At 35.5% G+C, this 27,834-nt stretch overlaps 4 protein-coding genes across 5 annotated transcripts; all 4 read left to right on the forward strand.

Annotated features, from left to right (window-relative positions):
- Positions 1-8,569: 8,569 nt before the first annotated feature.
- On the forward strand, positions 8,570-11,885 carry LOC121268902 (heavy metal-associated isoprenylated plant protein 41-like). The gene is made up of 3 exons (XM_041173171.1): positions 8,570-8,846; positions 9,530-9,728; positions 10,321-11,885. Exons 1-3 carry the CDS (start codon positions 8,660-8,662, stop codon positions 11,528-11,530), a joined length of 1,596 nt encoding a protein of 531 aa, XP_041029105.1. The 5' UTR covers positions 8,570-8,659; the 3' UTR covers positions 11,531-11,885.
- Positions 11,886-12,988: 1,103 nt separating this feature from the next.
- LOC121235612 (uncharacterized protein At4g26485-like) lies at positions 12,989-14,163 on the forward strand. Its single transcript, XM_041131946.1, has 3 exons — positions 12,989-13,163; positions 13,430-13,628; positions 13,857-14,163. The coding sequence occupies exons 1-3, from the start codon at positions 12,989-12,991 to the stop codon at positions 14,161-14,163; spliced, it is 681 nt and encodes a 226-aa protein (XP_040987880.1).
- Positions 14,164-18,489: 4,326 nt separating this feature from the next.
- Positions 18,490-19,665, forward strand: LOC121235159 (heavy metal-associated isoprenylated plant protein 47-like). Of its 2 annotated transcripts, none has more exons than XM_041131433.1 (3): positions 18,490-18,613; positions 18,813-18,891; positions 19,091-19,665. In XM_041131433.1, exons 1-3 carry the CDS (start codon positions 18,608-18,610, stop codon positions 19,357-19,359), a joined length of 354 nt encoding a protein of 117 aa, XP_040987367.1. In that variant the 5' UTR covers positions 18,490-18,607; the 3' UTR covers positions 19,360-19,665. The 2 variants fall into 2 exon arrangements, with proteins under 2 accessions (XP_040987367.1, XP_040987366.1); XM_041131432.1 differs by having other exon boundaries at positions 18,491-18,613; positions 18,813-18,894.
- Positions 19,666-23,066: 3,401 nt separating this feature from the next.
- On the forward strand, positions 23,067-25,991 carry LOC121235864 (BTB/POZ domain-containing protein At1g55760-like). The gene is made up of 4 exons (XM_041132292.1): positions 23,067-23,729; positions 24,280-24,425; positions 24,830-24,948; positions 25,173-25,991. The coding sequence occupies exons 1-4, from the start codon at positions 23,608-23,610 to the stop codon at positions 25,773-25,775; spliced, it is 990 nt and encodes a 329-aa protein (XP_040988226.1). The 5' UTR covers positions 23,067-23,607; the 3' UTR covers positions 25,776-25,991.
- Positions 25,992-27,834: the final 1,843 nt, after the last annotated feature.

The following is a 27,834-nucleotide window of genomic DNA, read 5'->3' on the forward strand; positions in this document are numbered from 1 at the left end:
CAGTACACTGCTTCCAGATTTCATTCAAACTTTAGTTTCTGTACGTAGAACAGTACAGGTTCGTACAGGTTCCAGGAATGCACTTGGGATTGGAAATGACGAGAGAAATGGGGCATTTTAACAATAATCTTTCAATTTTAGGAGTGATATGAGAAATGGAAGCCCAGGAAAGCAAAACCTGCAAATTTGGGCTTCAAGACCGCATGACATGTATAGATGCCCCAACGCACAGTAAATGAATGCAAAACTAAATGCATTCAAATACGATCCTCGTCTATAAATTGAAGTTCCATGCGAAAGCTTCAATTACATCCAAGGAAGAGAAGAGAAAAGAGAGAGAGTCTGGAGAGCTCTGAAAGAAAAGAAGAGAATTGAGTTGAGTGGAATGTGATCCTCACCCCTCTGTAATATTTTCTTGTGTACCACTATTTAAATAGTGAAGCTCTTTTCTGTAGATGTAGGCAGTTGCCGAACCACGTTAAATTCTTGGTGTCACTGAGTGCATGAGTGTACTCTTTTATTACCGCTTTTATCCCTTCCGCTGTGTTGATTTCTCCAACAAGTGGTATCAGAGCGATTGTTGGGAAGAGTTTTTACAGAAAACTCGTTTTTAGTGTGTAGCTCAGTTTTCAAATTTGAGCATATCACTGTGTTCATCTCATCAAGACAAGAAAATCGGTGAAAACCAGAGTCCGGAAGGACGCCACACGCTCCCCCACGCGCCGTCTAAATATCGAAGAGTGAGCCCACTCTCGACACGCGCCAAACACGCCCAGGAGAGGCCCAAGCACGTGATACCCACTCTCGGCAAGCGCCGCACGCGCTCCAGAGAGAGTCTTGCGCGTGAAGTCCACGCGCAATTGAATCTAGAAGGCGCGTGAGATACACGCGCCTAAGCGTTCCATGCGTTCCAGCGAGGTTCTGGCGCGTTAAGAACACGCGCCAATAAGTTGTTTGTCGCGCCACGCGCTGCACGCGCGACAGTGTTCCTGTTTTGGTTCTTTTGCTCATTCCTTGTGCTATCTGAGTCCGATTTTGACGAAACAAGACTCGTTTCCAACAAAATCAAGCGTTCCGGACACAACGGTGCTGTCTGTTTTGTGATATTCGACCTCAAAGATCCTATACTTGTATTTTATATTTAGAATCAGTCTAAATCCATGGAGGATTCAACATCAGACGTCATGATAAAGCTGACTGCCTCAAACTACAGTCTTTGGAGACCTCGGATGGAGGATCTCTTGAACTGTAAAAATCTGTCAAACCCCTTGGAAGATGAAGGGAAGAAGCTAGATGAAGTTACGGATCAAGTGTGGAAAAAGATGCACAAGAAGACTATTGGTCAGATCAGACAATGGATTGACCATAGCGTTTTTCACTACGTGGCCCAGGAGACAGATGCATATAGCCTCTAGAAAAAGTTGGAGGATATGTATCAAGCTAAGACTGCTCGAAACAAGGCCCTCTTGATGAGACGGCTTGTTAACTTGAAGTTGAAGAGCGACACCTCTGTTGCCGAGCACACTAGTGAGTTTCAAAACCTAGTTAACCAGCTCAGATCCGTCAACCTGAATCTTGGCGATGAAGAACAAGCCCTGCTACTTCTCAGTTCGTTACCAGACAGTTGGGAGATGCTGGTAGTCTCCCTTAGTAACTCTACTCCAGATGGCAAACTTACCATGACAATGGTTAAGGATGTCCTGTTTAATGAGGAGGCCAGACGAAAAGAGACAAGTATGAATCAAAGTCATGTCCTTGTCATCGAGAGTAGAGAAATGCATCGAGGTGATGATAGAGGGAGAAGTGGAGGCAGAAACAGAGGGAAGTCTCAACCACGTGGAAGGTCCAGCAGTAGCAGGAACCAGCAGACGGGTAACATGAAATGTTACCATTATGGCAAAGAAGGCCACATAAGGAAAAACTGCCTCAAATTTTTAAGGGGGCAAGGTCAAAGTAGTAAGCTGAAGAAAGAAGATGGTGAAACACTTGTCACTCTTTCGGGAGATGTGGCAATACTCTCCACCAGTGACAAGACGTGTCCGCACGTTGCAAGCCATGATGTTGAGTGGGTGGTAGACATAACAGCATCATACCATGCCACTTCCCATAGTGAATTTTTCACTATGTACAAAGCATGAGACTTTGGTACGGTAAGGATGGGGAACACCAGTTCCTCGAAGATCGTGGGACTTGGCGAAGTGCAGATTAAAATCAACGTTAGTTGTACCATGGTGTTGAAAGATGTTTGACACATTCCTGACCTTCAGCTCAACTTAATTTCAGGAATAGCCCTTGATCGACAGGGCTATGACAGCTACTTCAGCAATGACACTTGAAAGCTGTCACAAGGTGCCATGGTTGTCACCCGATGTCATATTTACGGTACGTTGTACAAAACTCATATGAAGATTGGTTTTGATAGTCTCAATGCAGTGGAAGACGAGGCTTCACCGAATCTGTGGCATAAGAGACTTGGACACATGGGTGAGAAAGGGTTGGATACGCTTGCGAAGAAGGCACTCATCAAGGTTGCCAAAGGAATAGCATTAAACCCTTGTGAGTACTGTTTGTTTGGCAAATAACGCAGAATCTCGTTCAATTCCTCTATGAAGAGAAGATTAGAGTTGTTGAGTCTGGTACACTCTGATGTATGTGGTCCCATAAAAAAAGAGTCATTGGGAGGTAACAGATATTTCATGACATTCATTGATGATGCTTCACGAAAGGTCTAGGTATATGTTTTGAAATCAAAGGACGAGGTCTTCGAGCACTTCAAGAATTTCCACACCCTAGTAGAAAGAGAGACATGTAAGAAGTTGAAGTGCCTGTGAACGGACAATGGAGGAGAATATGTTTCCAAAAGGTTCTCTGCATACTGCACTGATCGCAGTATTCGACATGAGAAGACGGTCCCATATACCCCTCAGCATAATGGTGTAGCCGAAAGAATGAATCGAACCATCATTGAAAGAACAAGATGCATGCTCAGTATGACCAAGTTACCAAAACCATTCTGGGGTGAAGCTGTTCGTACTATCTGTTACCTGATCAACATATCACCTTCTGCACTACTAGAATTTGAAATTCCTGAGAAAGTTTGGTTTGGAAAAGATGTCTCTTACTCTCACCTGAGAGTGTTTGGGTGCAAAGCCTTTGCACATGTATCCAATGAGTTGAGATAGAAGCTCGATATCAAGTCAACTTCATGTATCTTTGTTGGATATGGAGATGAAGAATTCGGATACAAGTTATGGGATTCAATGACAAAGAAAATTGTCATAAGTATGGACGTTGTGTTCCATGAAAACTAGAACATAGGAACTGAAGCTTCCTCAAGAGAGCTTAGTTCATGTACTCCAAATCCTGCACCATTACAATTTGCCACAGATAATGAGGATATGCAGGATCGAGATCCAGAAGCAGAAGAAGAAGCTCAGGGTGTCGAGCAGGGGGAGCAAGAACCCTCTCCACCTGCAGTTGGTATACTACCACAAGGGTTAGATGGTGATGAACCTCCTTTGGTTGATGAAGCTCAACCAAGAAGATCAGCAAGAGGCCGCCTACTGATTTCATCGAGGAGATATCCGGAATTAGACTATATTCTACTTATTGATAAGGGGGAGCCGGAGAGCTTCCAGGAAGTTCAAACTCATGCTGATAGAAGCCTATGGGTGCAGACAATGCAAGAAGAGATGAGTTCTTTGCAGAAAAATCAGACCTACGAGTTGGTGAAATTTCCTGAAGGAAATAAAGCCCTAAAGAGCAAATAGGTGTTCAAGCTGAAGAAAGATGGCCAAGGAAAGCTGATAAATCACAAGGCCAGATTGGTTGTCAAAGGATTCTAGCAGAAGAAGGGAATCCACTTTGACGAGATATTTTTTCTGATGGTGAAAATGATGTCAATCCGAGTCATACTTGGATTGGTAGCCAGCTTGAATTTGGAACTCGAACAGATGGATGTGAATACAGCCTTTCTCCATAGAGACTTGAAGGAAGAAATCTATATGGAGCAACCAGAAGGGTTTGAAACTCCAGGGAAAAATCACTTAGTCTGCAAGCTAAAGAAGAGTCTCTATAGCCTCAAGTAAGGGCCGAGGCAATGGTGCAAGAAGTTCAACTCATTCATGATGAGTCATGGTTACAAGAGACTTGTTGCAGATCAGTGTGTCTATGTTCGAAGGTTCTAGGATGACAAGTTTGTCATACTCATTCTTTATGTTGATGATATGTTAATCATTGGTGAGGATATGTCCAAGATTAACAAACTAAAGAAGGAACTATCCAAGTTCTTTGACATGAAGGATTTAGGCCCAACACAACAAATTTTAGGCATGAAGATTGTTCATGATAGGAAAGCCAAAAAGGTGTGACTATCACAACAAAAATATATTGAACAGGTCATCAGACGTTTCAACATGGAAGATGCTAAGCCAGTCAATACTCCACTTGCTAACCACTTCAAGTTGAGCAAGAGCTCGTGTCCTTCTTTAAAGAAAGAGATTGAAGAAATGGAAGCAGTCCCCTACTCTTCAGCAGTAGGAAGCCTGATGTATGCAATGGTTTATACCAGACCAGATATTGCTCATGCTGTAGGCATGGTGAGCAGATTCCTTTCAAATCCAGGAAATGATCATTGGGAAGTCAAGTGGATTCTCAGGTACCTAAAAGGTACATCGAATATGTGCTTTGTGTTTTGGGGGAGCTAAACCAGTTTTGGAAGGCTACACAGATTCAGATATGGCAGGAGATCTGGATAGCAGGAAATCTACTTCGGGATTTCTCTTCACTTTTGCAGGAGGAGCTATCTCTTGGCAGTCCAAATTGCAGAAGTGTGTTGCTTTATCTACAACAGAGGCAGAGTACATTGCCGCATCGGAAGCTGGGAAAGAAATGTTGTGGATGAAGCGTTTTCTCCAAGAACTAGGGGTTAGTCAAGAAGACTACAAGGTACATTGTGATAGTCAAAGTGCTCTAGATTTGAGCAAGAATTCAATGTACTACTCCCGCACTAAGCATATTGATATCCGCTATCATTAGATACGCGAAGCGATGGAACAACAGCTATTGAAGCTTGTGAAGCTCCATACGAAAGAGAATCCAGCGGACATGCTGACGAAGGTGGTTACAAGTGAGAAACTTGAGCTATGTAGAGATATAACTGGGATGGATAGCATCTAGGTAAATGGGTATGGAGGGGGAGAATTGTTGAAGTCCATGCCCTGAGCAGTCATTGTTGACTGCTCAACACTCATCTCCCAACGCTCAACGCCCCAATGCCGAGCAAATGAATGCAAAATTAAATGCATTCAAACACGATCCTCGCCTATAAATTGAAGCTGCATGCGAAAGCTTCAATTACACCCAAGGAAGATAAGAGAAAAGAGAGAGAGAGCCTGGAGAGCTCTGAAAGGCTCGTTTGTTTTCAGAGATGAGATGGGATGAGATTAAAGTTAAAAAGTTGAATAAAATATTGTTAGAATATATTTTTTAATATTATTTTTGTTTTGGGATTTAAAAAAGTTGAATTGTTTATTTTATTTTGTGTGGGAATTTGGGAAAGTTGTAATGATGAAGTGAGATGAGATGAGATGATATGTTTCCTGAAAACAAACGAGGCCAAAATAAGAGAATTGAGTTGAGTGGAGTGTGATCTTCCTCCTCTGTAATATTTTCTTGTGTACCACTATTTAAATAGTAAAGTTCTTTTTTGTGGATGTAGGCAGTTGCCGAACCACGTTAAATTCTTGGTGTCACTGAGTGCATGAGTGTACTGTTTTATAATCGCTTTTATCCATTCTGCTGTGTTGATTTCCCCAACAGCGTTGAGTCTGTGCAGATTTTTGTTGAGACTATCTAGAGCTGTATTTTCCACTGTATGTAATGTGGTCACTTTTGGTCACCATTCAGCCAAGCACCTTTTGCAAAAGACAATGTAATACATTAATATGTCACATATATAGTTTAGTGACTCACCAAAAACAGTACTCTCTCATGATGCCCGGATGATAACTCAAAACAGGGGCCGAAATGTATGTTTTTATAACTTTAATAAATATCAATAAAATACATGACACTACAATAACAACAAAATATTAAGTAGCATCAAATATATAGACTAAGGATAAGATAAGTGCAAATTTAGTATTTTATTATCCTTTCCTAAAACTACTCATTGAGTATTAATAAATTTACCATGCATTCAACCTCCGTCATGTAGATGAAAAAACTATTACATATTTGAGTAATTCTCGCTCAAAAAATCTATATAGAACACCTTCCACACTTTCAATCTCCTTATAAGAGGTGATTCAATTATTCTCCTATATATGTAAAACTCCTAATACACACTTTAGAATTACTCAAGATTTGATAATGAGTAGGTTCTAGAATATTCTCCTTAGTGAGTGAAATGAAATAATATGGTGCAAATTATATCTGTAGTAGATGAACGAGTTTTAAAAAAGCTCAATTGATCAAAAGAAGAAGAAGAAGAAGAAGGAAGATTATGTGTGTTTTTATGAATGGTTCTTGTAATTGGATAATCTCAAACGAGTTATAAGTACTCGTAGATAAATGAGAATTTGCATTTTTCTAAGATCACTAATTTTCAAGTTCCGAATGCAAATAATAGGGTTCTTCTTTTGTTTAGTGGATGTCAAAAACTATCTTTACTTTTTCAAATTTTCTGTACAATGGTCAAAAAGCTTCTTTCCTTTTATAGTTGATGTAAAAAATCACAGCTCTCTTTCTCTCTTTTCAAATTTATTTACGCAAATGTAAAAGAAAAAATAATACTTCAATTTTCAAGATTTTCATGAAAATATATAAATCGATTTTCATGAGTTTTAAATTATTTTCTAACCCTTAGAATTTTTTCAGAATAGTAAGAGATACTTAAAGAAAAAAAAAACCTTTTGAGATGCTTTATTGGTAAACTTATTTCATTTTTCACCTTGTTTGATTTGTTGATATTTTTTTTATTTTCAAAATGTTTTTACGTGGACAACTTAAAACTGCTTTTATGAGTATAAAAATTAGAAAAATGATTTGTGCAAATCTCAAATAGATAAGTTTTCATAAAAAAAAAAGTATATCTCACCTAAAAAAATGTAAAAAAATTATTATTTATTAAAAAGATGTATTTTTTTTATAAAAAATTTATACGAGATTTATCTATTTAAAAATTATTAACGTGGTACTTGAAGTTATTAAATTGTTATAAGAATAATTTATATGTAGGGATGGAATCATAGGACAGTACTTGAACTTCACTTTCACTTTCACATTCACTTTCACTTTCACTTTCACTTTCTCAATAATTATTTGTTCTTTCCGAGTCTTTCTCTCAATTATGAACTTTAGGAATTGGGTCTTCTCTTTTCTGGTTTCATCGGGGCTGCTGCCTATATAAGCAGTGTATGATGCGAATGCAGAGACTACTAATAATTCACTACTTGCCGACATATATGGATTCTTTTGTCCTCTCTATTTTTAGCTCAAATTTATATTAACCTATATTAGATTAATAGGCTATATTTGCTTGAGAATTAAAATGTAATGAGATTACTTGAAATAGCATATTTTCAAGACTTTTGGGTTTTGGTGATTTTTCTTAATCCAAGTTTAAGAATACCATTTGAGATAATAATATTGCTTAATTTGGACTTAATTAATTTGTAACGAAACAAGATTTGAAGATTGGTCACTTTCCTTGTTTCTCTTTTGATCCAAGTAATTAGTCCTTGTCCGTTGCATCCAAACACAACTTGCATCATTATTTTTTTCAATTTTTGTTTTAAAATTTAAAATTAAAGAAAATAAATACCGTGTCATTCATCATGTATTATTACGGAGAAATGTTACTTATTATTCATATATCATATATCAATATGTAATTTATTATTTTTATATTTTTATTTAAATACACATATTAATAATATAATATGTATATTTAAACAAAAATAAATTTATTTATCATCCTAACTCTTATTATCTTATGATGTGATATTAGATGATAGATTTACAAGTAAAATAAAATAAATAATTTTTAATTATTTAATATCATATTATAAAATGATAAAAATTGAGATGATGAAGAATATTATTTTTTAAATAAAAAGATAAAAATTATAAATTATATAATGATGTATGGTGTAATTTGACACTACCCAACGTATCCCTCGACTTAAATCAGTTAAATGTCCTCCACTCCTCGAATCCCGTAACGCCCGCAACGTTAGGAGATGATGGCATACTCGAAATAGAACCCGAATTCCAGGCCCTACTCACGATGTTTAATCAACTCATTTCCTTTTAGAAAAAGACTATTTTATCCACTCAACTTCCTCTTCATTTTCATACTTCATATATTTTAATTTTATTTTTAATTTTTTATTTAATAATTAAAAAAATGAATATTAATGTATTAATATTTTTTTTATATTTTTAAAAATATTTTAAAATAATAAAAAAATTTAAATAAAAAAATTTTTAAAAAAAATGAAATGGCGAATTTGCATAGCGGTTATTTGGAGCGGTGCCGCTCTTCCCTTATAAAGATCATACAATTTCACAGCAAAGCTTCTTCTACAAGTTTCGGTCTCTCTCTCTGTCTCTCTACTCTCCAGTCTCGCCTCCGATACTGAGATTGAAAGCGTTGATGGCTGCTGATCAGGAGGCAGAGAGGGAAGTGGGAGTTGATGAAGAAGAAGAGAGATGGGTGATGCACTATTCGTCGAATCATCAAATACTTTTGGTGGGTGAAGGGGATTTCTCTTTTTCTTTGAGTTTGGCGCGCTCTTTTGGCTCTGCTTCAAATATCCTCGCTTCTTCTCTCGACTCTTATGGTATAACTATCTCTTTCTCTCCGTGCCATTTGTGTATGATGTATCTATGCCCGTATGTGTATTATGTATATACATGCATGCATTATATGAATGCTGTTTTGATGAAAAATGCAAGTTTTTTTTTTTGTTTACTCTTTTAATAAATGGACTCGTTACCCTCTTGTTTTCTTACGTTTGTTATCTCGTGGTCCTAGGTTCGTTTGGCTCTAGGGAAAGTATAAAGGAAAATAACTTTATGTATTACGGGATTGTAGGAGCCTTTTATTTTATTTTATTTTTAATTTTCGTTCCTTAATAAAGAAATAACCTTCTTTTTATGATATGCCATGATTCTTTCTCATTTGGTCAATGTATGGCATTTAGTTTTGGTAGAAAATTTATTGCTAGCGATCGAGAAATTGACGGACGGGAATGAAGACAGAATTTTCGGGAAATCTGTAGGAATTTAATGTCAAATTACTTCCTTTTCTTAAAAAATTTTCCTCAGCATCCAAACAGGACAAGAAAGGTTATTTCCAATAAGGGGGTTGATTTTAGTCTGAGTCCATTTATACTGGCGTTGCTACTTTTTTAGGTGGATTTTTTAGCCATATTAGGAAAAGATGTTTCATTTATTCTATTTTTTATTTTTTGGCTATTTAGTTTTGGCCAAGTTATAACGTCAACGCTCTCTGTTTAATCAGATGTCGTGATCAAGAAGTACAAGGCAGCAAAATCGAATTTGGAAAATTTAGAAAAGCTGGGGGCATCCCTCTTACATGGAGTGGATGCAACTAGGATGAAATATCATACTGATTTGAAAATGCGTAAATTCAATCGGATTGTCTTCAACTTTCCTCATGTAGGGTTCTATGGAAAAGAAGACAATGAAGAGCTGATTAAGTAAGTTGTTGTATTTTATCTGTATCGATTTTGCCTCTACAAGTTTTTATTCCTGTTTGAATAGTATTATATGCAGAAAAATCTGATTTTCACAAGCAGCATGGGAAATAGTAATAGATTTCTGCGTCATCTTTATACGATAAGAAATTGAAAGCCTCTAATTTTTGTTTTTCCGAACTTATTGACTGGGCGGTGTGATGAGGTCATTGTCATAGGCGTTTGGAACCCTAGTCTTGGTGTGGGAATATATAAGGAGCTTTGTAAAGCAAAGTGAAACCATGACCTTAGGCAATACTGTATCAAATACTCTTGAAGGAGAGTGTGGAGATTTGTAAAACAATGTGAAACCATGGCCTTAGGAAATATTGTATCAAATACTAATGAAGGATACCGAAATATGAACTTGTATTCTGATGAGTCCCTCATTGGCCATCTTTTGATGAGCATGATGCAGGATGATGTAAAAACATGTGTAGTTGCTGCACAAGAGTAATTTATAATTGTTTCATTGTTCTCATATCAAAGGGCTTTCTAATTATTTCATTGCGGAGATCTAATACTATACTTTGCTTCCATTACCTGGTACCTAAAGAATGCACAGAGAACTTGTGAATGGCTTCTTCTCCAATGCAAAAGGCATGCTTCGAGCAAATGGTGAAATTCATGTAAACCACAAAACTACGGCTCCATTCTGTAAGTGGAATATACCGAAACTTGCTTCAAAGAATTCTTTGGTATTGGTCGGGTGTGTTGATTTCAAGAAAGAAGACTTCCCAGGTTATAACAATAAGAGAGGGGATGGTTCGAGATGTGATAACGCCTTCCCTTTGGGTAAGTGCAGCACCTTTAAATTCATGATCAGGTTCAACCATACTAAAAAAAAGTCTCAAGGACGGGTCACACAATTGTATTCATCAGTACACGGAAGATGTCAGCAATTCCAAGGGGTAGTTCCGAACCAAATGCAGCAGTGTTCAACATCAATTAATTTTAGTTATCCTCTAGCATCTTGTCACTTGACAAAGTTGGAAGAAACTTCGGAGCATGTGCGATTGCCGTTAACAATTGGCCCTAGAAATCAACTCTCTGGAATGTTTGATGGGCACTTGCATAATCCTACAGAAATATTTGGACGGACTAATTATGCAGCTTGTCACTTGACAAAGTTGGAACAAACTTCCGAGCATGTGCGATCGCCGTTAACAATCGGCCCTAGATATCAACTCTCTGGAATGTTTGATAGGCACTTGCATAATCCTACAGAAACATTTGGACGGACTAATTATGCAGCTTGTCACCTGACAAAGTTGGAACAAACTTCAGAGCATGTGCGATTGCCGTTAACAATCGGCCCTAGAAATCAACTCTCTGGAATGTTTGATGGGCACTTGCATAATCCTACAGAAATATTTGGACGGACTAATTATGCAGCTTCTCACCTGACAAAGTTGGAACAAACTTCAGAGCATGTGCGATTGCCATTAACAATCGGCCCTAGAAATCAACTCTCTGGAATGTTTGATGGGCACTTGCATAATCCTACAGAAATATTTGGACGGACTAATTATGATTTAAGCGAGTCCTTTCATGCACCAAGGCTTCTTGGTGTGAGAGACTTTGCAGAAATTCCAAGAAGAAACTTGAGCGGTCACCTAAACTTTTTTGGTGAGAACCCTTTGAGCACTTTGCATCCGAGAAAATTGGTGTTGGACTATGGTTACGAACTGAAGGCAAGGAGGGATGCACTGGATCGACAGTACCTGAGAATGTTGGTATGTGCAGAGGAACCAGCGTACTGGTGAATACAATATGTATGTTTTTTCTGGCTGGTAGGATATTCTGCAAACTAGTAAAGCAGTGGTGCGTAGGACTTTTAAAAGCTGTGGTAAAGCAGTGGAGCGTAGGACTTATAAAAGCTGTGCATTGTATAGGCTACAGTTTCATGTTCTTGGTAGCTTATCTCTTGCCAGCATCCACTTTTTGGTTGTGTTTAGACGTTATAATCTGAAATTTCTATGCTAAATGGTTGCCCTTATGTAACAAGTTGCCAGCTTTTGAAAATTAGAGAGGTTTTGCTTCCATTGTTCAGTGTGTTATTTTCATGGACTTGTATATTTTGACCCATTATGAAGTAGTTTCGGAAGGATTTTGATGGTTCATGCTTGTCTGGTAGGATCATGGCAGATTTAGGGCGATCGTTTTACGAAGCTGCACTTCATGAGCATTCAAAGAACACTACTTTAATTTACTTGTCATTTCTCTTTTTTAAGGAAATTCAAAACCTGATCTTAGACTATATATATAATCTCCAGCCACTAAAATGAATGAAAAATGGCACAAACATGTTGGCAGTATTTAAAATAAGAGATATCGTTGTTTATTTTAAGACTACAATGCCGTGCCGAAATTTATAAGCACGCATGAAGGTACTTCCAAAAAATTTCGAACGTTCAATCGGAAATGGAAAGGCAATGAGCCAGTAGTACTTAATTTGTGAATAATTAAAATTGTGATCAATATCTCATTCCAATCTACAGCCAACTCATCATTATTAAGACTTACAATTGTAAGTCTCTGATCTTGATAGGCAAACAAGGACGCAGAAGATCAGACAAATGCATGCATAGGAAAGGCCACGACGACGAACTTCAGCAAAAATCTATCTAGCAAATTAAGGAAAACACAAAACCCTTCCCAGCTATATACAGATCGAGCTGCTTCTTTCACCGAATTTGGCAATTAAACAAGGCCCATGCAATCAAAGAATGTAAAGCGGCATCGATCATTAGGCAAATTAAGTTATCACGCGCATTAATGAGATAATAAAAATTAGGAGACTTCACCATGGACGCATGCATGCATGGAAACCCTAGCTTGGAACTTGAATTCGATCCCTTCAAAATGAGAGGATGACTCTGATCATGACAGTAACATACCTTTTCTGGTCCATTCCAACGCTCATTCAATCAAGAATCCGAAGAGGTACGCACCATGCATGAACCTCTCTCATTAATGCACGCAAGAATTCGAGCTTAATTGATTTTCTCAGAACTTAGCGGGTGACTTTAATGATGGAAGCATAACATTATTTCTTGCCGATTCCAATGCTCACTCATTCCAACGGGAAGCTAGAACGGGCTCGTCTCAGTTGCAAATATATATGGCAATTGGCACACATTATATTTAGATATATTATATCCATCCTAAAAGATGTTAATAGAGCTAGCTATTGAAGGAATTAGGAATTGAAGATTCTTAAAATGGGTGAGCTAATTAGTATAGATAACAATGAAGGAGATCAGAAATGGATACGGCATTATTGCAGCTCTCATAAAATACTGCTGGTGGGTGAGGGAGATTTCTCTTTTGCTGCATGCTTAGCCAAACAATTCGATACAGCTGTGAACATGATTGCTACCTCCTTTGATTCCAAAGGTACGTATTATTTAGGAGGAGGAGTACATGTTGCATCTCGCGCGTAGTCGCGCGCAGTAGAGTAATTCAGTGCGTATTGATCCATATATACCTGTCATGCATGAGTGTATTAATTTCTTGTGACAGAAATTTATAACTGATCCTGATGCACATTGTTTCTGGCCTAGTCACTACACAATACATGTACAGTAAGTTAATTTACATATATAATTTTGGACTCTTTCTAACTGGGAGCTGTTCGACATGTGGGTGCCATATATGCGAAGAGTTTTTGATGCAAAACTATTCGAATTCCAGAATCAATTTGAAAGAACTGGAGGAGAGGAGATGCACTACTTTGCACAATGTGGATGCACATACTATGATCGAACACCCTCTTCTTAATTTGAAAGTGTTCGACAGGATAATCTTCAATTTTCCTCATGCTGGTTTCATGTTTTCTGAACATGATTGTCGCCAAATTGAGTAAGTTTTCTGTTTATTGTTTTTTTCTTTTCTTTTTGATCTGTTATGGAAAAGATAACGGTTCTGAGCATGCTCTGCAGTAAAAAGCATTTCAATATATATATATATATATATATATATATATATATATATATATATATATATACAGATCAAAAAGAAAAGAATATATATATATATATATCATGCTTGGCCATGATCAACAATGAGAATGGTGTAATTTTGTTTCAGGCTTCACCAAGAGTTGGTCAGGGGATTCTTGTTGAATGCATTTGACATGCTGACAGAGGATGGAGAAATTCATATTACCCACAAGACGGCTCATCCTTTCAGCAACTGGAAGATAAAGAAGTTAGCAAAGGAGATTGGTCTGCGCTTGCTTGCGGAAGTGGAATTTAGTCAGTGGGATTATCCAGGTTACGTTAATAAGAGGGGATCGGGGAGTAGAATCGACGACACTTTCCCTGTAGGAGAATGCAGTACTTTCAAATTCGCCAAACCATGTCACAGATCATTAAAAATTATCCATCGAAGCTGAGAATCCATACGAACCAGCTAGCTATATATATATATATGGTTCGAGGCTTCTTAAATCATGTCATGATAACCGTTCCACAATTATCTCACCCTCTTTAAAATTGCACTGAGATCCTTGTTAAAACAGAAAAACCCATAAATCATTTAAGATCAGCTGATGATCATGATATTCATCGTAACACAAATTCTCAATTAATTAACTTATATATATATATATATATATATATATATATATATATGGTCTAAAACCCAGGAATATATATTAGTGGTAGTGGTCTACGTGTACGTACGTGTAAGAAGGGACGTAACATTATTAATGCTTCCAAGGAAATGAAGGCAACTCAACGTCACTGTTTCAAACGTCGCAGGAAAAAAAATGATAAACACCTAATATTTTTCACAATATATTTCATAATTATATTTTAAAATGAATGATATTATTATAAAATATCCTATAAAAGTAATACCATGTAAAAATATCTTTATTTTACATCATATATTATAAAAAATATTATGAAAAGAGTTGTGTATCATTACTCATATTATATATAACTAGTAGTGAGTGACGTGCAATGCACATTTTCCTAGTGACTGCTATCCATATGTTTTTTTAAAAATAATATGTTTTTTTAAATAAAATTAATTAGTCAATAATTTAATATACAGGAGTAGAAAAATAAATTTTAACAAGTATCATAATGATAACAAAATATTATAGTAATATGAGTATTATGAAAATTAAAAGATTTTAGATATTCTAGCAATAATTTTTTTAACAAAATATATGAATTGTAGAATTTAACCACACTACTCAATGACTCAGGGAGTACTAAAAAAATCATTTTATCTAAATGATTTTAGTTAATTAAGAATATTATGAGATTTAAATTATATTAAGAATTTTAATTATTTATATGGTTTTATTCTCTTAAAAATATTTAACAAAACTCTATTTTTTATTTAATGATAAAAGATTAATATTTTATAAATTAAAGTTAAATTTATATTTTAATTATTTATTTTAAATTTTTTTTACTTTTAATGTTTTAACATCTACTGTTAGATTAATTTTGAATATTCAAGATGAAGGGTTAAGATTAAAAATCTCAAATCTTAATTTTTCTAATTACTGTTCATCATTGTTGGCTTCTAACGTAAACAGTGATTCGTAAACAGTAATCATTGTTTAATATTTTTAACTTTTAATATGAATAGTAATAACTGTTCATTACATTTTGACGTAAATAGTAATTACTGTTTATTACTGTTTACGTTATACATATTTTTAAGATATTAGAAGATATATATTTCATCTAATTTATAAGCTCATTTAGTGTAAATTATATCATGATTGATTATAGTTTGGGAACCGCGCGCGTTCTGATGGGTTAGTTGGATCGCTTACATTCAGAATCATCGATACAACACATGTAGACTACTTTCTACGGCAAGGCTAATAATCAAGTCTTTAATTAATATATTATGCATGACATGACTTTGAATTCGTCATTGAGGAAACTTACTTCATAATCATAGAGCTTGTTGACCTTCCAGGCCAGGGTGCACTAGTCGAGGAAGACTAGATCATTACTTTCCCTTAATTTTAATGAATTTTTAATATTAATCGATAGGTTTCACACCTGTTAAGTCGTTATATATGACCGTAGAATAAGTGTGCAAGTAGTAACAAACAGCTGTCTATAAAAATAATATTGTTTATAATTATATATATTTTTGGTAATGATTTCACACCAAATTTGATTTGATTTTTGATAGGTTTCAACTACTACTACGTACGGCTGTTAATTCCCAAATTCATTAATATAGCAATGGGCCAGCAAATGTGCAAGTAACTAGCCATAGATGCATGCTGCTGCTTAATTTCGAAAAAATTTTGTTAGGCTGGCTAGATCAATTAGCCCAGTGCCCCAGTCTAGTAGGCCATGTTGCCATCACCAAACCTCAATATTTATATGCAGAAAAAAGACAATATCAATCTCCTAATGAAAATAAATTATAGAAAGATACAAAAGGGAAGAAAACAAACCTGCAAGAAGACAACTTGTTTTTTAAAACCCAAAAAAAAAAAAAAAAAATGTATTTAACAGATTGGAGGCATATATATATATATATTCATGCCCGGCCCCGGGGTAGGTCGGGATGATTGCGTAAAAATAGTCAACAATGTCAGTATGGTATCGTTTGGATTTAAAGATGAGTTGAGATTAATTGAGATGAGTTGAAGAATATAGTAATATATAATTGAACAAAAATTTTATGTACTATTATTTTTTTTATACACCATTAATATAATTAGTTGTTTTATTTTTTTAATATAAAATAATTGTTTTGATTAATTATATTAATAAAATATATAAAAAATAAATAAAAGTGATTGTATATAACAAAATTCTTTATATATATCTTCTGTGTGTATATATATATATATATAATATTTACTTAAAGCTTCCATTGAGTTAATTGAAGAAAAACTTGTAACACGGCCGTACATATAACGTCCGCTGTCAAGCAAAAAGCTTACGCATGCGAAGACGTCGACTTGAGCAGTAATATATACAATTATACATACATATACAAGCTGCAGACCATGGAAGGAGGATAGCCATGTGATCAATTTGGAGAGTCATGCGCGCAATAATAGAGGCGCATCGTACAAGTTTATGGAATTTACAAGCTAGCAGCTACCAGACAAGAATAGTGGACTTATAGTCAAGGGCGAACCTACGAAGGGTTCGCGGGGGGGGGGGGCCGGGGGGTGCGGAACCCAAGGTTCGAAAATATATATATATATATATATTAATTTTTTATAATTTAATAGAATTATATTAATCTTACCTTGATCCTCTTTTTAAAAAATTATCTTGACCTTTTTATAAAATTATTTTGATGTAAAAATAAAATAAAAAATATTTTATTATAGTTTTAATTTTACTCGACCTCCTCTAATAAATTTCTAGATCGATCTGCCACTGCTTATTGTACTTAATTACAGAGACCAAATCATGCAGTTAATGTCGTGATATACAGTAGTCAAAGCTGATTTCTGATCTTCTACGAGTGTCGTGTGTGTGTCTCTGTTCTGATTAAGAAAATATATAGGTCAAATAAGCCAGCGCGCAGTTAGCTTACAATAAAATGATAGTCAACTAATAGAGCCAATTAGGGCATATATAATATTTATATAGCTGATCAGAGAGTAGGCCATGTATAGGCCGGAGGGTCTCTTTGAAAATCTTCCAATTAGTGAAAAGGCCACAATTGACCTGTTCAAAACAAAACTTAGAGGAAAGTGGAAGGGTGCAGGCTATATAATATGATATTATTATTAATTAATTAATGAGTACGTCGTTCTAAGAAACAAACAAAAATAAAATTGAATATTATAAGAATCTAATTAAGTAATAAATATTGTTTATATAAAGTGAATGGAGGACTTGACATGCAAGTCTACAGTACATGAAATTAACATTATTGCATGTAGATGCATGTATGCATGCATGGTCTATGAGCTCCAACCTTAAAACTTCCAAGGGCTTGATACGAAAGCAAGCTAGCTAGCCCATTCATTCATTATAAGAATTTATTTTCTTCTAGCTTAATTAGCTAGATACTTAATTAATTAATTAATTGGCTACCATTGGATTACTATATATATATATCCCTCTAATTAATTTCCTCAGCTTATATATATATATATATATATATATATATATATATAATCATCCAATAAATCCATCAGGAAATCACATGATCTTTACTAGCCGGCTAACCGGAATATTACTAATACTGCAATAACTAGATCAGATTCTGAGCCGATCGCGGAGCTAGCAGTACCGGCCAGTGATCTAGCTAGCTAATATTTACGTCAAAGATCATTAATTCATAGCCATTGGATTTGTTGGTTTCTTTTTTACTAATTTTCCTTCATTATTTATATATGGCCGTGATAATATATAATATAACTGCATATATATTTATTTGATTAATTATTATGTCATTAATACAAGTACTTTATTTTTATATACTGTTGATTATTATAAGTACTATTTAATTAATAAAAGAAACAATAATGCATGCAGTATGTACATGTGGACAAGATTGGCACTAATATTAATGTACGATCGGGGCTTTTGATCAGATCATGGCCGCCTGGTACTATTCCCGCTTGAATGTGGGGGCCGGGTTTGGTATATATTATATATTATATGATATGAATTAGATGATATCAGTTTAAGAACTAGCCAACGATGGAATAATAATTAGTAAATCATGTTTACAAATAGACCGACAATTTCTTCCTCCAAAGACATGAGTACTACGTACTGATCATTAGGCCGCTCGTCATCAAGTTCAGTTGTCTTCTCTCGCTAGCTAGCTATCTGCGCCCTACCTTCTTGTTGCTAATTCCTCCAGCTAGCTAAAACATGAAGGTAAGCCTTCTTAGATATATATGCACCCCCATGCATGCAGAACCATTAATACATGAAGCGAATTGAAACTTGGTTTTAGTTCTTTTTGTTCTACATGAGATCACTCTGTATATATATATACGGCTTCATTCATCATCATATATACAGTTTATGTGCTTTTTATTTTTCAATCTGATCAACGTGCACACTACTACTGCAGCAAAAGATAGTTATAAAGGTGCAAATGACCTGCGACAAATGCCGAACCAAGGCCATGAAGATTGCGGCCACATCATCAGGTAATTATTAGCAGTTAGCTATGATCATGATCTGCGTATTCAAACTCGTGACTTCTCATCATAATTATAAGGTGCGTACGTAGTTACATCGATCAATACGATCGATCGAGGGGCACAATTTTCATCAGAGAAGTAACTTATATATATATATAGAGCGGCCAATATTTACGTATGTGGTTATTAATTAATAACTTGACAGGTGTGATATCGGTGGGAATACAAGGGCCAGATAAAGATCAGTTGGTGGTAATTGGCGAAGGTGTTGACTCCGCTTGTTTGACCAGCTCCCTAAGGAAGAAGCTTTGCTATGCCACTATATTAACTGTTGAAGAAGTAAAGCCGGAGAAGCCCAAGCCGCCTGTACCCGCGCCCTGCTATAGTCCATGGCCACCACCACCACCGCATCCCATGTACTGCGAAGCCTTATGCTACCGTGATCAAGATCCAAATCCCTGCCGCACCATGTGAACACCCAGATTAATTGTCTCTCTCATGATAATTAATATTTGCATCCCCGGCCAATGTTATAAGCATGATCAGGTCCTCATCGATCGGTCGATGATCAGTTTCAATTAATGCCCTTTTTATTTGTGCAGGCAGCACGCGGTACTACTTCATATATAATAAATAATAAAATATATGTGCATGGCTTCTAGTGTGTGTGTATATATATATATATATACTGTTACAGATAATATATATATATAGCTCTTTTTATATATGTCGTTAATTTGATGTTTAATTTGGTCGATATATATCATGGGCTGAAGTTATTGATAAATTATAAGCAACGTCCGGCCAGTATATATATATGTTCGTAATTTGTTAAACAAAAAATTATGAAAAATTCTAAACCTAGGCATAAACTCGGGCCTGTCAGCGGACGACATCCGACGTGGAGAGAGATGCACTATTTTGGAGAAAGTAAATCGGTACGTTTAGAAATTTGTGAAATGAGGTGTTCGACTTCTTCAAATGGTGCATTTTACATATTATGATTTTGTTTTCCTTCCCCTACTCGATGCTATTCATCACTGTTTCAAAGAGTCCTCTGATGCCTGAGAAAAAAACTTCGATTTCTTTCTCAAATCAAGTTCATTGTCTCCTTCCCCATAATTAAGTTCATCTTCGTCTTCCCAGCTGCAGTCCATCGTCCACTTCCTCAACCTAATCTTGTTCCCTTTGTCAGCTAGAGTCGGCCCAGCCTTACAAGAGTTCATCTGATTTATGCGAGTTTCGTCTTATTTATGCCTACAAGAGACTCATACAGAAAGATCTAATGTCAAGCAAGAGAGTGAAATTTGTTGAAATTTGCATTACTTTTCATTTTCTGGAACTTCGTTTCTTCCGCTGGAATGATAAATCTTCTTCGAAGAGGGTGAAAATACCCAGGGACCCTGTGCCCAAAACTAGGAGAACCATGGAATGAAAAAGCTGATTCTTTCCGCTTTTTCCCCCTCTTTTCTTCATTTTCTTCCTTTTTTATTTTTTTAATATAATAGTTGACGTGTTAGTGTGGCTTGCGGGCAGGGACAAATATGTGCCTGTCTCTAGCACTACTGAAAAATTATACATGCATGCTGCATATTGGTGCATGTCCACTTGTAGATATGGTAGTCATGATGATCTAATAATTAAGGCTAGGGATGGATTTTAAAAGTGTTGGTGGAAATAATAAGGGAATTAATCATACTAGCAATATTATTCACACATATATTGAAAATTTTGTACACTATATATACTAACATCTCACTTTCATCTCATTAAATATAATATAGTTTATTTATCACAATTAAATGATCATTTATTACATGCTTTTTTGTCATCTAATTATGGTGATGAATGTATCATATAAAACTTAATATGATCAAAATAAAATAAGAGTGTGGTGTATAACAATTGGTTAAATTCGGGTTTCCCAAGAGAGGAATTAGATTGGGCCACCGAATAATTGCAACTCGCATTGAATTAATTACCCAAGTTGTTCAATAGAGTAATGCTAGAGAGAAGCAATTGTAGTAATGCATACTTTGCACTCACTGCATGGCTGCTTCTAGTTGATTGTTCCCAACACTCACTTGAGGAGATGTGTGGTCCACATCATGTGTGCAAAATGGATACTCCTAATAATGACTTCTATCTATATTTATTCCTTCCAATAACTCCACTACTGGCATGCACCAGCTACCAGCCTTGGCCCTAAAAAAACACTAGCAACAGGTCCACATGACACCGCTATCTATATTTTATATCATTCTACGTACGTACAAAGCAACGGCTAATTATATATCTCTTCATTAATTAAGGGTCCTACGTACTCCGGTCTCTTAATTATAAACCATTTGTATCTAGTCATGTGTAGTACTGTTGTGTGTATGTTTTTACGGTCGATTGATTAACAAATCAAAGGTTGTCTTGTACATGTTGTACTAGAAAAGATCCAAGTGTCTGTCTTATAAGAAATGCATGCGTTTATTAGTTAATTACTTAATTCCCAATATAAGGAAAACAAATCGCCTTTAATTAATAGTTGGACAAGCTTGTGCGTATGGCTAGCTAGCTTTGATCATTTGACATTTAGTCACGCCATCTCTAAGATAGGATGTCGCTATATTGAAAAATACGAAAGAGGGCAGCTTACTTGCAAAACGGGGCTGCTGCTGCTTTCTTTTTTATATATAGTGATACCTTTCTTGTCGGTTCATATCCACCAATCAATCAATTATATATAATATTAGTTTTATTAAATTGTACGTGAATATAATCAAATTACAAATATGTACTGATCACCAAGATTACTTTGCTTAGACTTTCTCAACAACTCTAGATTCGTCAAGATTTTCTTTTCCCAGCTTGTTTATAATTTTTTTTTCAAGAAAAATATTGTGGATAAACCCTTAATTTCTGAGGGCAATCATGATAATTAAATCCACCATCCCATGATCAGGTGGATGGTGCATTCATGAACTCGATCCTGAGCACCACTTGATATAAAAACATTATCTATATCTGTTGACACTAAATTTGATGAATGATGTCTGACATCATCAACTTCAATGCCTGCAGATATAATAACATGATTCATCTTCCCACCCAGAAACTATCTATTTACATGTCCCCTCTGTGCAGTGGCCGAATCAACAATTTTTTTTAGGGATCAAATTTTTGAGTGTACACGTTGAAATTCAAAAATAATAAAAACATAATTATATATAAAATTAAATCTCCATAATTTAAAATATACACATAGAAAAAAAATCTAAAAATACGTCTTAATATATATTTTAGATTTTTGATGTTAAAATTTCATGAAATAATATTCATTTATTATTATATTATTTTTATAATGAAATATTTAGAATTTATTTGTTCCATAGAAATTATCAAGTGATGTTTTAGAATATCATCTTTTATTCTAGTATCTAAACTAGTTTATTAAGTTTTATGTAAACTCTAGATATTTTCATATCACATTAAACATATAATAGTTTATAATAGAGACTTTAAATAAGTTTTTTTTTTCTCAATAAAGTTTAGAGGATAAAACCTCTCAACTATTTTCCATAGAGATAACCAATATTAAATAATTTTTCTTATATTTTTATTTTGGATTGCATATTAAGAAGCTTAATATTATATAACAAAAAACTTTGAGATCTATATTAATAAGTTTGGAATTTTATATAATTTTATAGAGTATATGGGAATTATAAATTTTTTTGGACCCTATTTTCTATATTTATATAAAATTATAATTAAAAACTAAGGTATATTATGATTTTTCAAAAAAATTTGGGGGGGGCGGAAGGCCCCCTTAGATACGCGTAGGTCCGCCACTGCCTGGGTGGCTAGCTCTCTCTCTCTCTCTATATATATATATATATGTATGTAACATACCTATAAAAATTAGTGTCTCCTCAAGGGCTTATGTATGCTGTACTACTTGTAATAATCTAGTTCCTATCTAAAATGAATATAAAGTCTCAATACGCACTTGTTAATAAAAGCAACGTGTATATATATATATATATATATATATATATATATAGATTCTTTGCTCCTTTCTCTAGATCTGTTTTTCTGTTTTGGGTTTATGATCGTTGGTTTCTTAGCCAAGGAATTAAATAGCTGAAAATAGATGCTTTGCTTCGAAGCACCAAAAACTAGAAAAAAGGAAATTTTATTCCATTTCAAAGCAATAACCAAAGACATGCTGCATAGACCCTCCATCCTGATCGCAAGACAAGTAAACAAACCAAAGCCATTCCGCCAATTACTACTCCCCAATCCAACCCGTGCCCTGAAGTGCAGTATAAGCCAACAAATCACCAGTACCATACCCCCACCCTCCCCCTTATCTCAAGCAGAAAAACAAACAAACAAACAGAACCTCAAGCCATGCATCACCATCAATGGCGTAAAGCAACACCAACACCAACACCAAAACCCTTGCGTACCCGAAACCATTAATTAGAAGAAGAAGGGGAAAAAAAAAAAAAAAAAAAAAACTTCAACCCAGTATTGTACTATTGTTAATGCCATATTGTTGTTTCTAACAAAGGGTCCAAATAGACAAAAGAGTCCAAGTTAGAGTGCGATTGTTTGGTTTCTTCCATATTATGTGTGATAACTGTGGTGGGAGTAAACCTGGGAAAGCCCGGAGATTTCTTGTTGGATTGCATCCATGAGATCACTGCGGCACTTGCCTTCGCTAGGATGAGTGATTCTTCGGCTTACAAAGTTGAAACCACGTCTCGTCTCGCGCAATGGAGAATCGACAACTTGGCTTCCTGCACCTACCGCAAGTCCGATCCTTTCAAGATCGGAAAGTGGAATTGGTAAGATTCGAAAACACTCCTGTTTTTCATGTTAAAATTTTGAGAATTTGCTACCACAACCAGATTAATTATATGATGTATTATCTTAATTTTTGGATTTCCCGGTGAAATCCAGAGGCATTTCGCTCATTATAACCGAATTGGAAGACAAAAAATGCTTACAGTACTGTACCTGTCTTAATAAGCATAATCTCGAGCAAGTGGACATTAATCTTTTGTTCGCTACCTGAGAATTTTCTTTTTTGGCTATTAGCTCTTATCTTAAAATTAGGCATTGAACTGTTAAAGATATTGTATAATTAGATTGGAACCCAGAAAGGAGGTAAAAATTTCTGACCCTTTCGCCGTCCAATGAACTTGTATTCAAAAAAAAAAAAAAAAGAACTTGTATTCAAGGAAGTGGAAACTCACCTTGTTACTGGGTAGCTGACAATTATGGGGGAAGTGAAATAATCTTTCTTTTGTGGAATTGCAAGTTGTATAGTTTTCAAAACTTTGGGATAGAGTTATTTTTAATTTGTTTGTGTTTGTGTTTGTGTTTGAATTGAAGGCATTTATCTGTGGAAAAGAATCGCTTGTTGTTTGTTAAGTTATACCCAGAGATATCGAATCTAACAAGAGACTATCCCCCGATTGCATCTTTCATCATCCGAGTGGTCAGTTCTGTGGGAGATCGCAGGGCCTTGGCTCATCCAGGTAATGACAGTCAAGGTTTCTTTTTACATTTATAGATAGGAAGACCTTTGAGGATGATGCCTTTGAGAAACCTTGCTCTTAACCATTAATACATTTGACTCAGGATTACTGAATTAAAATTTGCCGAGCGAGGTCATGCTTGATTTCTTCTTTTCCACGAAACCAGACTTCTGTTATGATTTTATTCTCCAGAGGACAGCAAAAATTTTGAGTTCCCTAGTTTAGACGAAAATCTGTGCCTTCAAAATAATAGTTGTCACTGTCGGATTATTGTTGATACATTAAGGACTTGATGGATAAGATTTGGTATCTCATCAATTGTTTCTTCCTCCTTCAAACCCCTCAAATTTTCTTCGGATTTTCCCCCATAACATTTTATCCAACCAACTTTGTCTTCTGTGCAGAGATAACAGATAAGAAACTCAAGAACAACGATGATTTTGTTTGGGCGATAGAGGTTCCATTAACTGGGAAATTCATCATTGACATCGAATTCCTTGATTTGAAGATAGCAGCTCCAGACGTAAGCATCTATTTGCTATTTTAACTTCCATTCTATTGTAATGATTGAGAAGGCAATTACCCTGAAAGAAAGTGACCATAAATTTATTCTAGTTAGATCATATGACGATGGTTTTACCATCTACAAACTGCATTTCTCAGGTCTTTCAAAAACTATATATTCTTAATGAGGGAAACCACAAGAGTGGCCTTACCTAGTTTAATGATATGCAATTGAATGTACAGGGTCGAGAACTTTGTTCTATTTGGGCGGACGGATTCATGCAGAAAAGATCAAATGTGACAGCTCTTGCATCCCTTGGTCGAATGTTGGCAGAAAGCATTCACGCAGATATCACAATTAATGCCTCTGATGGAAGCATTGGAGCCCATCGTGCTGTTCTTGCTGCAAGATCACCTGTTTTCCGCAGCATGTTTTCTCACAACTTGAAGGAGAAAGAAATGTCTTCCATAGATATCTCCGACATGACAATCGAAGCTTGCCAGGCTTTTCTCAATTACGTATATGGGAACATTCAGCATGAAGATTTTCGGACCCACCGGCTGGCACTTCTCCATGCAGCTGACAAATATGATATTTCTGACTTAAAAGAGGCTTGCCATGAGAGTCTTCTAGAAGATATTGATGCAAAAAATGTACTTGAGAGGCTCCAGAATGCATCTCTATATCAATTACCAAAACTGAAGACCAGCTGCATGCATTATCTTGTGAAGTTTGGTAAGATATTTGACATGCGAGATGATTTCAATGCCTTCTTGCAATGTGCAGATAGGGACCTGATAGCGGATATCTTCCATGAAGTTCTTGATGCCTGGAAAGGATTCTGAAACCTACCACTCTGCCTACAAAAGATGAGGGTAGAAACAAGTCTGTTAAGCCAGTGTCTGTTGCCATGTCCATAAAAGCAAGTTGTTTGGAAAGATTAATTTGGTGCGCAGAATCTTTATTTGTCATTATACATAGAAATATTGGTTTTCATGACAGAGGAACACATATTCTTGAATACACATTGGTAAATGAAATGCAATTAATTTATTACTATAGATTTACAATTTGGAAGATATTCTAATTGTGTTTTGGTAGCATATTGTTGCTGAGGATTCTATGTCTTTGACGGGCATTACACCCGCATTGGTGGTCAGGCTACTAAACTCTCCTCACAGGAGGATATCTTAACAGACAGCGATGAAAGATTTCAGGGTAGGTATCTCGCGTGAAGAACCCTCAGCTAAAATAGTTGCATGCTCGTTTCAAATTGAAAAGCAAGAAGTGGATTCTGCTTTTACATACCATAGTTTGTTCTTCACACGTCAAATTCGACTATCAGGTTGCTAGCAAGAATCTGCTCGGTATACTGATCTTCCAACTAGTAGAAAACTAATCGCCCAAAGGCACTTCCACCACAAAGCCTAATAGCCTATCTTTTCAAACTTCAATTCTACAATAAACCTTTTTATAGACACTAAAATCTTAATCTAAAAGCAGACAGGATTTTCTTCTGTTGCTCTGGAGAAGTCAGTTGCATGAGAAAACATCTGTGCTCTGAGGCCTTCCCACTTTATCATCAAACTCAATAATGACTTCCTTCTTATCTTAATTTCTTTTCCCACGGTTAAGTCAGAGTGCCAGGCGCTGAAATTTACTATTTGTCGAATACATAGACAACCTAAATATCTGAAAAGAGTGTAACAACGATTCAAGAAAAGCTCAAAGTCCCAACCTTTGGAGTTCTAAAGAATCATTACAAGTCATAAGATCTTCCATCATCTCGTACTAAATAGATATTACAATTTCCGATACCATTTATAAAGAAGAGCACAAACAATATGAGAATTTATACTCTAAAAAGATCAATCAATGTATGATTAGAACTGATTGAAATTATAATAGGACTCAATTCCACCTAATAGGAATCCAATATAAAGCTTGGCACTCAATACACCTTGATTATACTCGTTCGTTTTTACCATACTTCATCCAATTAATAGGCAATTACAATCTCCCTCATATGTTTGAGAAGCCATTATAATCATGTTGTTACGTGTTAAGATGTAAAATAAATAATAAAATCTACCTCTTCTTTGTAGGTTAAGCTTTTAGGAAAATTGGTGATTGACTAACGGCATTGTTACTAGGTCATACCATTTACAGCAATCCAAGAAAAATCAGAAAGTCATATATAGACTTAAAAAAAAAAAAAAAAAGAACTAGAAAATGCTGCAATCAGAACTCCATCATAAAAGTGGCTCTTTCCCAAACAATATGAAATCTTATTCATCATAATTGCAAAGAGTATACAGTCATCAGTATTTTGTAATCAAGATTCTTAGGTTTCTAGCCAATACCTTTAGTATAACAACATTACATGATAGCAAGTAGCATCAAAATGAATTTTTTACCCTTTCCAGTGAGTGAGAACTAGAGATTGAAAGAAGGGCTAAACCTCGGCATAAGCCTGAGATCCAAGAGGGTGTGTTTCGAGACAATAACTTCTTAAAACTTTTCTTACGGGAAAAATCACAAACTCACCTTTTGCAGAAACTCCAATAACAAGTTCACCATTCGTTGGAAATCTGTGACTCTGGGGGTGGTTCTGTTTTCATATGCGTTGTTTATGATAGGATACGAGGCTGTGAGCATATATGGAGGGAAATTGGAATATTATTTAGGATCTTCGTCACATTTCATTCTGTTTTCCTCTTTGTAATTGGAATCGTTGGATTGTTAAGAGGGGCTCGCTGGGCCAATGGCCGACAGAAGGGGCATCCTGGGCTTGCCATGCTGATCCAGCATTATCCAAACCCAAAAGAAATTGTCACATTGAGTAGCAAGTTTCAGGTCCGTACGAATGGCCATAAATAACCTAGCATCTGTTTTCGACGCTAT

Source organism: Juglans microcarpa x Juglans regia, chromosome 6D (assembly GCF_004785595.1).
Source record: "Juglans microcarpa x Juglans regia isolate MS1-56 chromosome 6D, Jm3101_v1.0, whole genome shotgun sequence".
In the NCBI taxonomy this organism is placed as follows: domain Eukaryota; kingdom Viridiplantae; phylum Streptophyta; class Magnoliopsida; order Fagales; family Juglandaceae; genus Juglans; species Juglans microcarpa x Juglans regia.

Coding starts and splice junctions, on each gene's coding strand:
- LOC121268902 (XM_041173171.1), top strand. CDS start 8,660: ATGGCTGCTGATCAGGAGGCAGAGAGGGAAGTGGGAGTTGATGAAGAA. Junction 8,847..9,529: donor TTCTTCTCTCGACTCTTATG/GTATAACTATCT, acceptor CTGTTTAATCAG/ATGTCGTGATCAAGAAGTAC. Junction 9,729..10,320: donor GACAATGAAGAGCTGATTAA/GTAAGTTGTTGT, acceptor TGGTACCTAAAG/AATGCACAGAGAACTTGTGA.
- LOC121235612 (XM_041131946.1), top strand. CDS start 12,989: ATGGGTGAGCTAATTAGTATAGATAACAATGAAGGAGATCAGAAATGG. Junction 13,164..13,429: donor TACCTCCTTTGATTCCAAAG/GTACGTATTATT, acceptor ATATATGCGAAG/AGTTTTTGATGCAAAACTAT. Junction 13,629..13,856: donor CATGATTGTCGCCAAATTGA/GTAAGTTTTCTG, acceptor ATTTTGTTTCAG/GCTTCACCAAGAGTTGGTCA.
- LOC121235159 (XM_041131432.1), top strand. Junction 18,895..19,090: donor TGCGGCCACATCATCAGGTA/ATTATTAGCAGT, acceptor ATAACTTGACAG/GTGTGATATCGGTGGGAATA.
- LOC121235864 (XM_041132292.1), top strand. CDS start 23,608: ATGAGTGATTCTTCGGCTTACAAAGTTGAAACCACGTCTCGTCTCGCG. Junction 23,730..24,279: donor AAGATCGGAAAGTGGAATTG/GTAAGATTCGAA, acceptor TTTGAATTGAAG/GCATTTATCTGTGGAAAAGA. Junction 24,949..25,172: donor TGAAGATAGCAGCTCCAGAC/GTAAGCATCTAT, acceptor TTGAATGTACAG/GGTCGAGAACTTTGTTCTAT.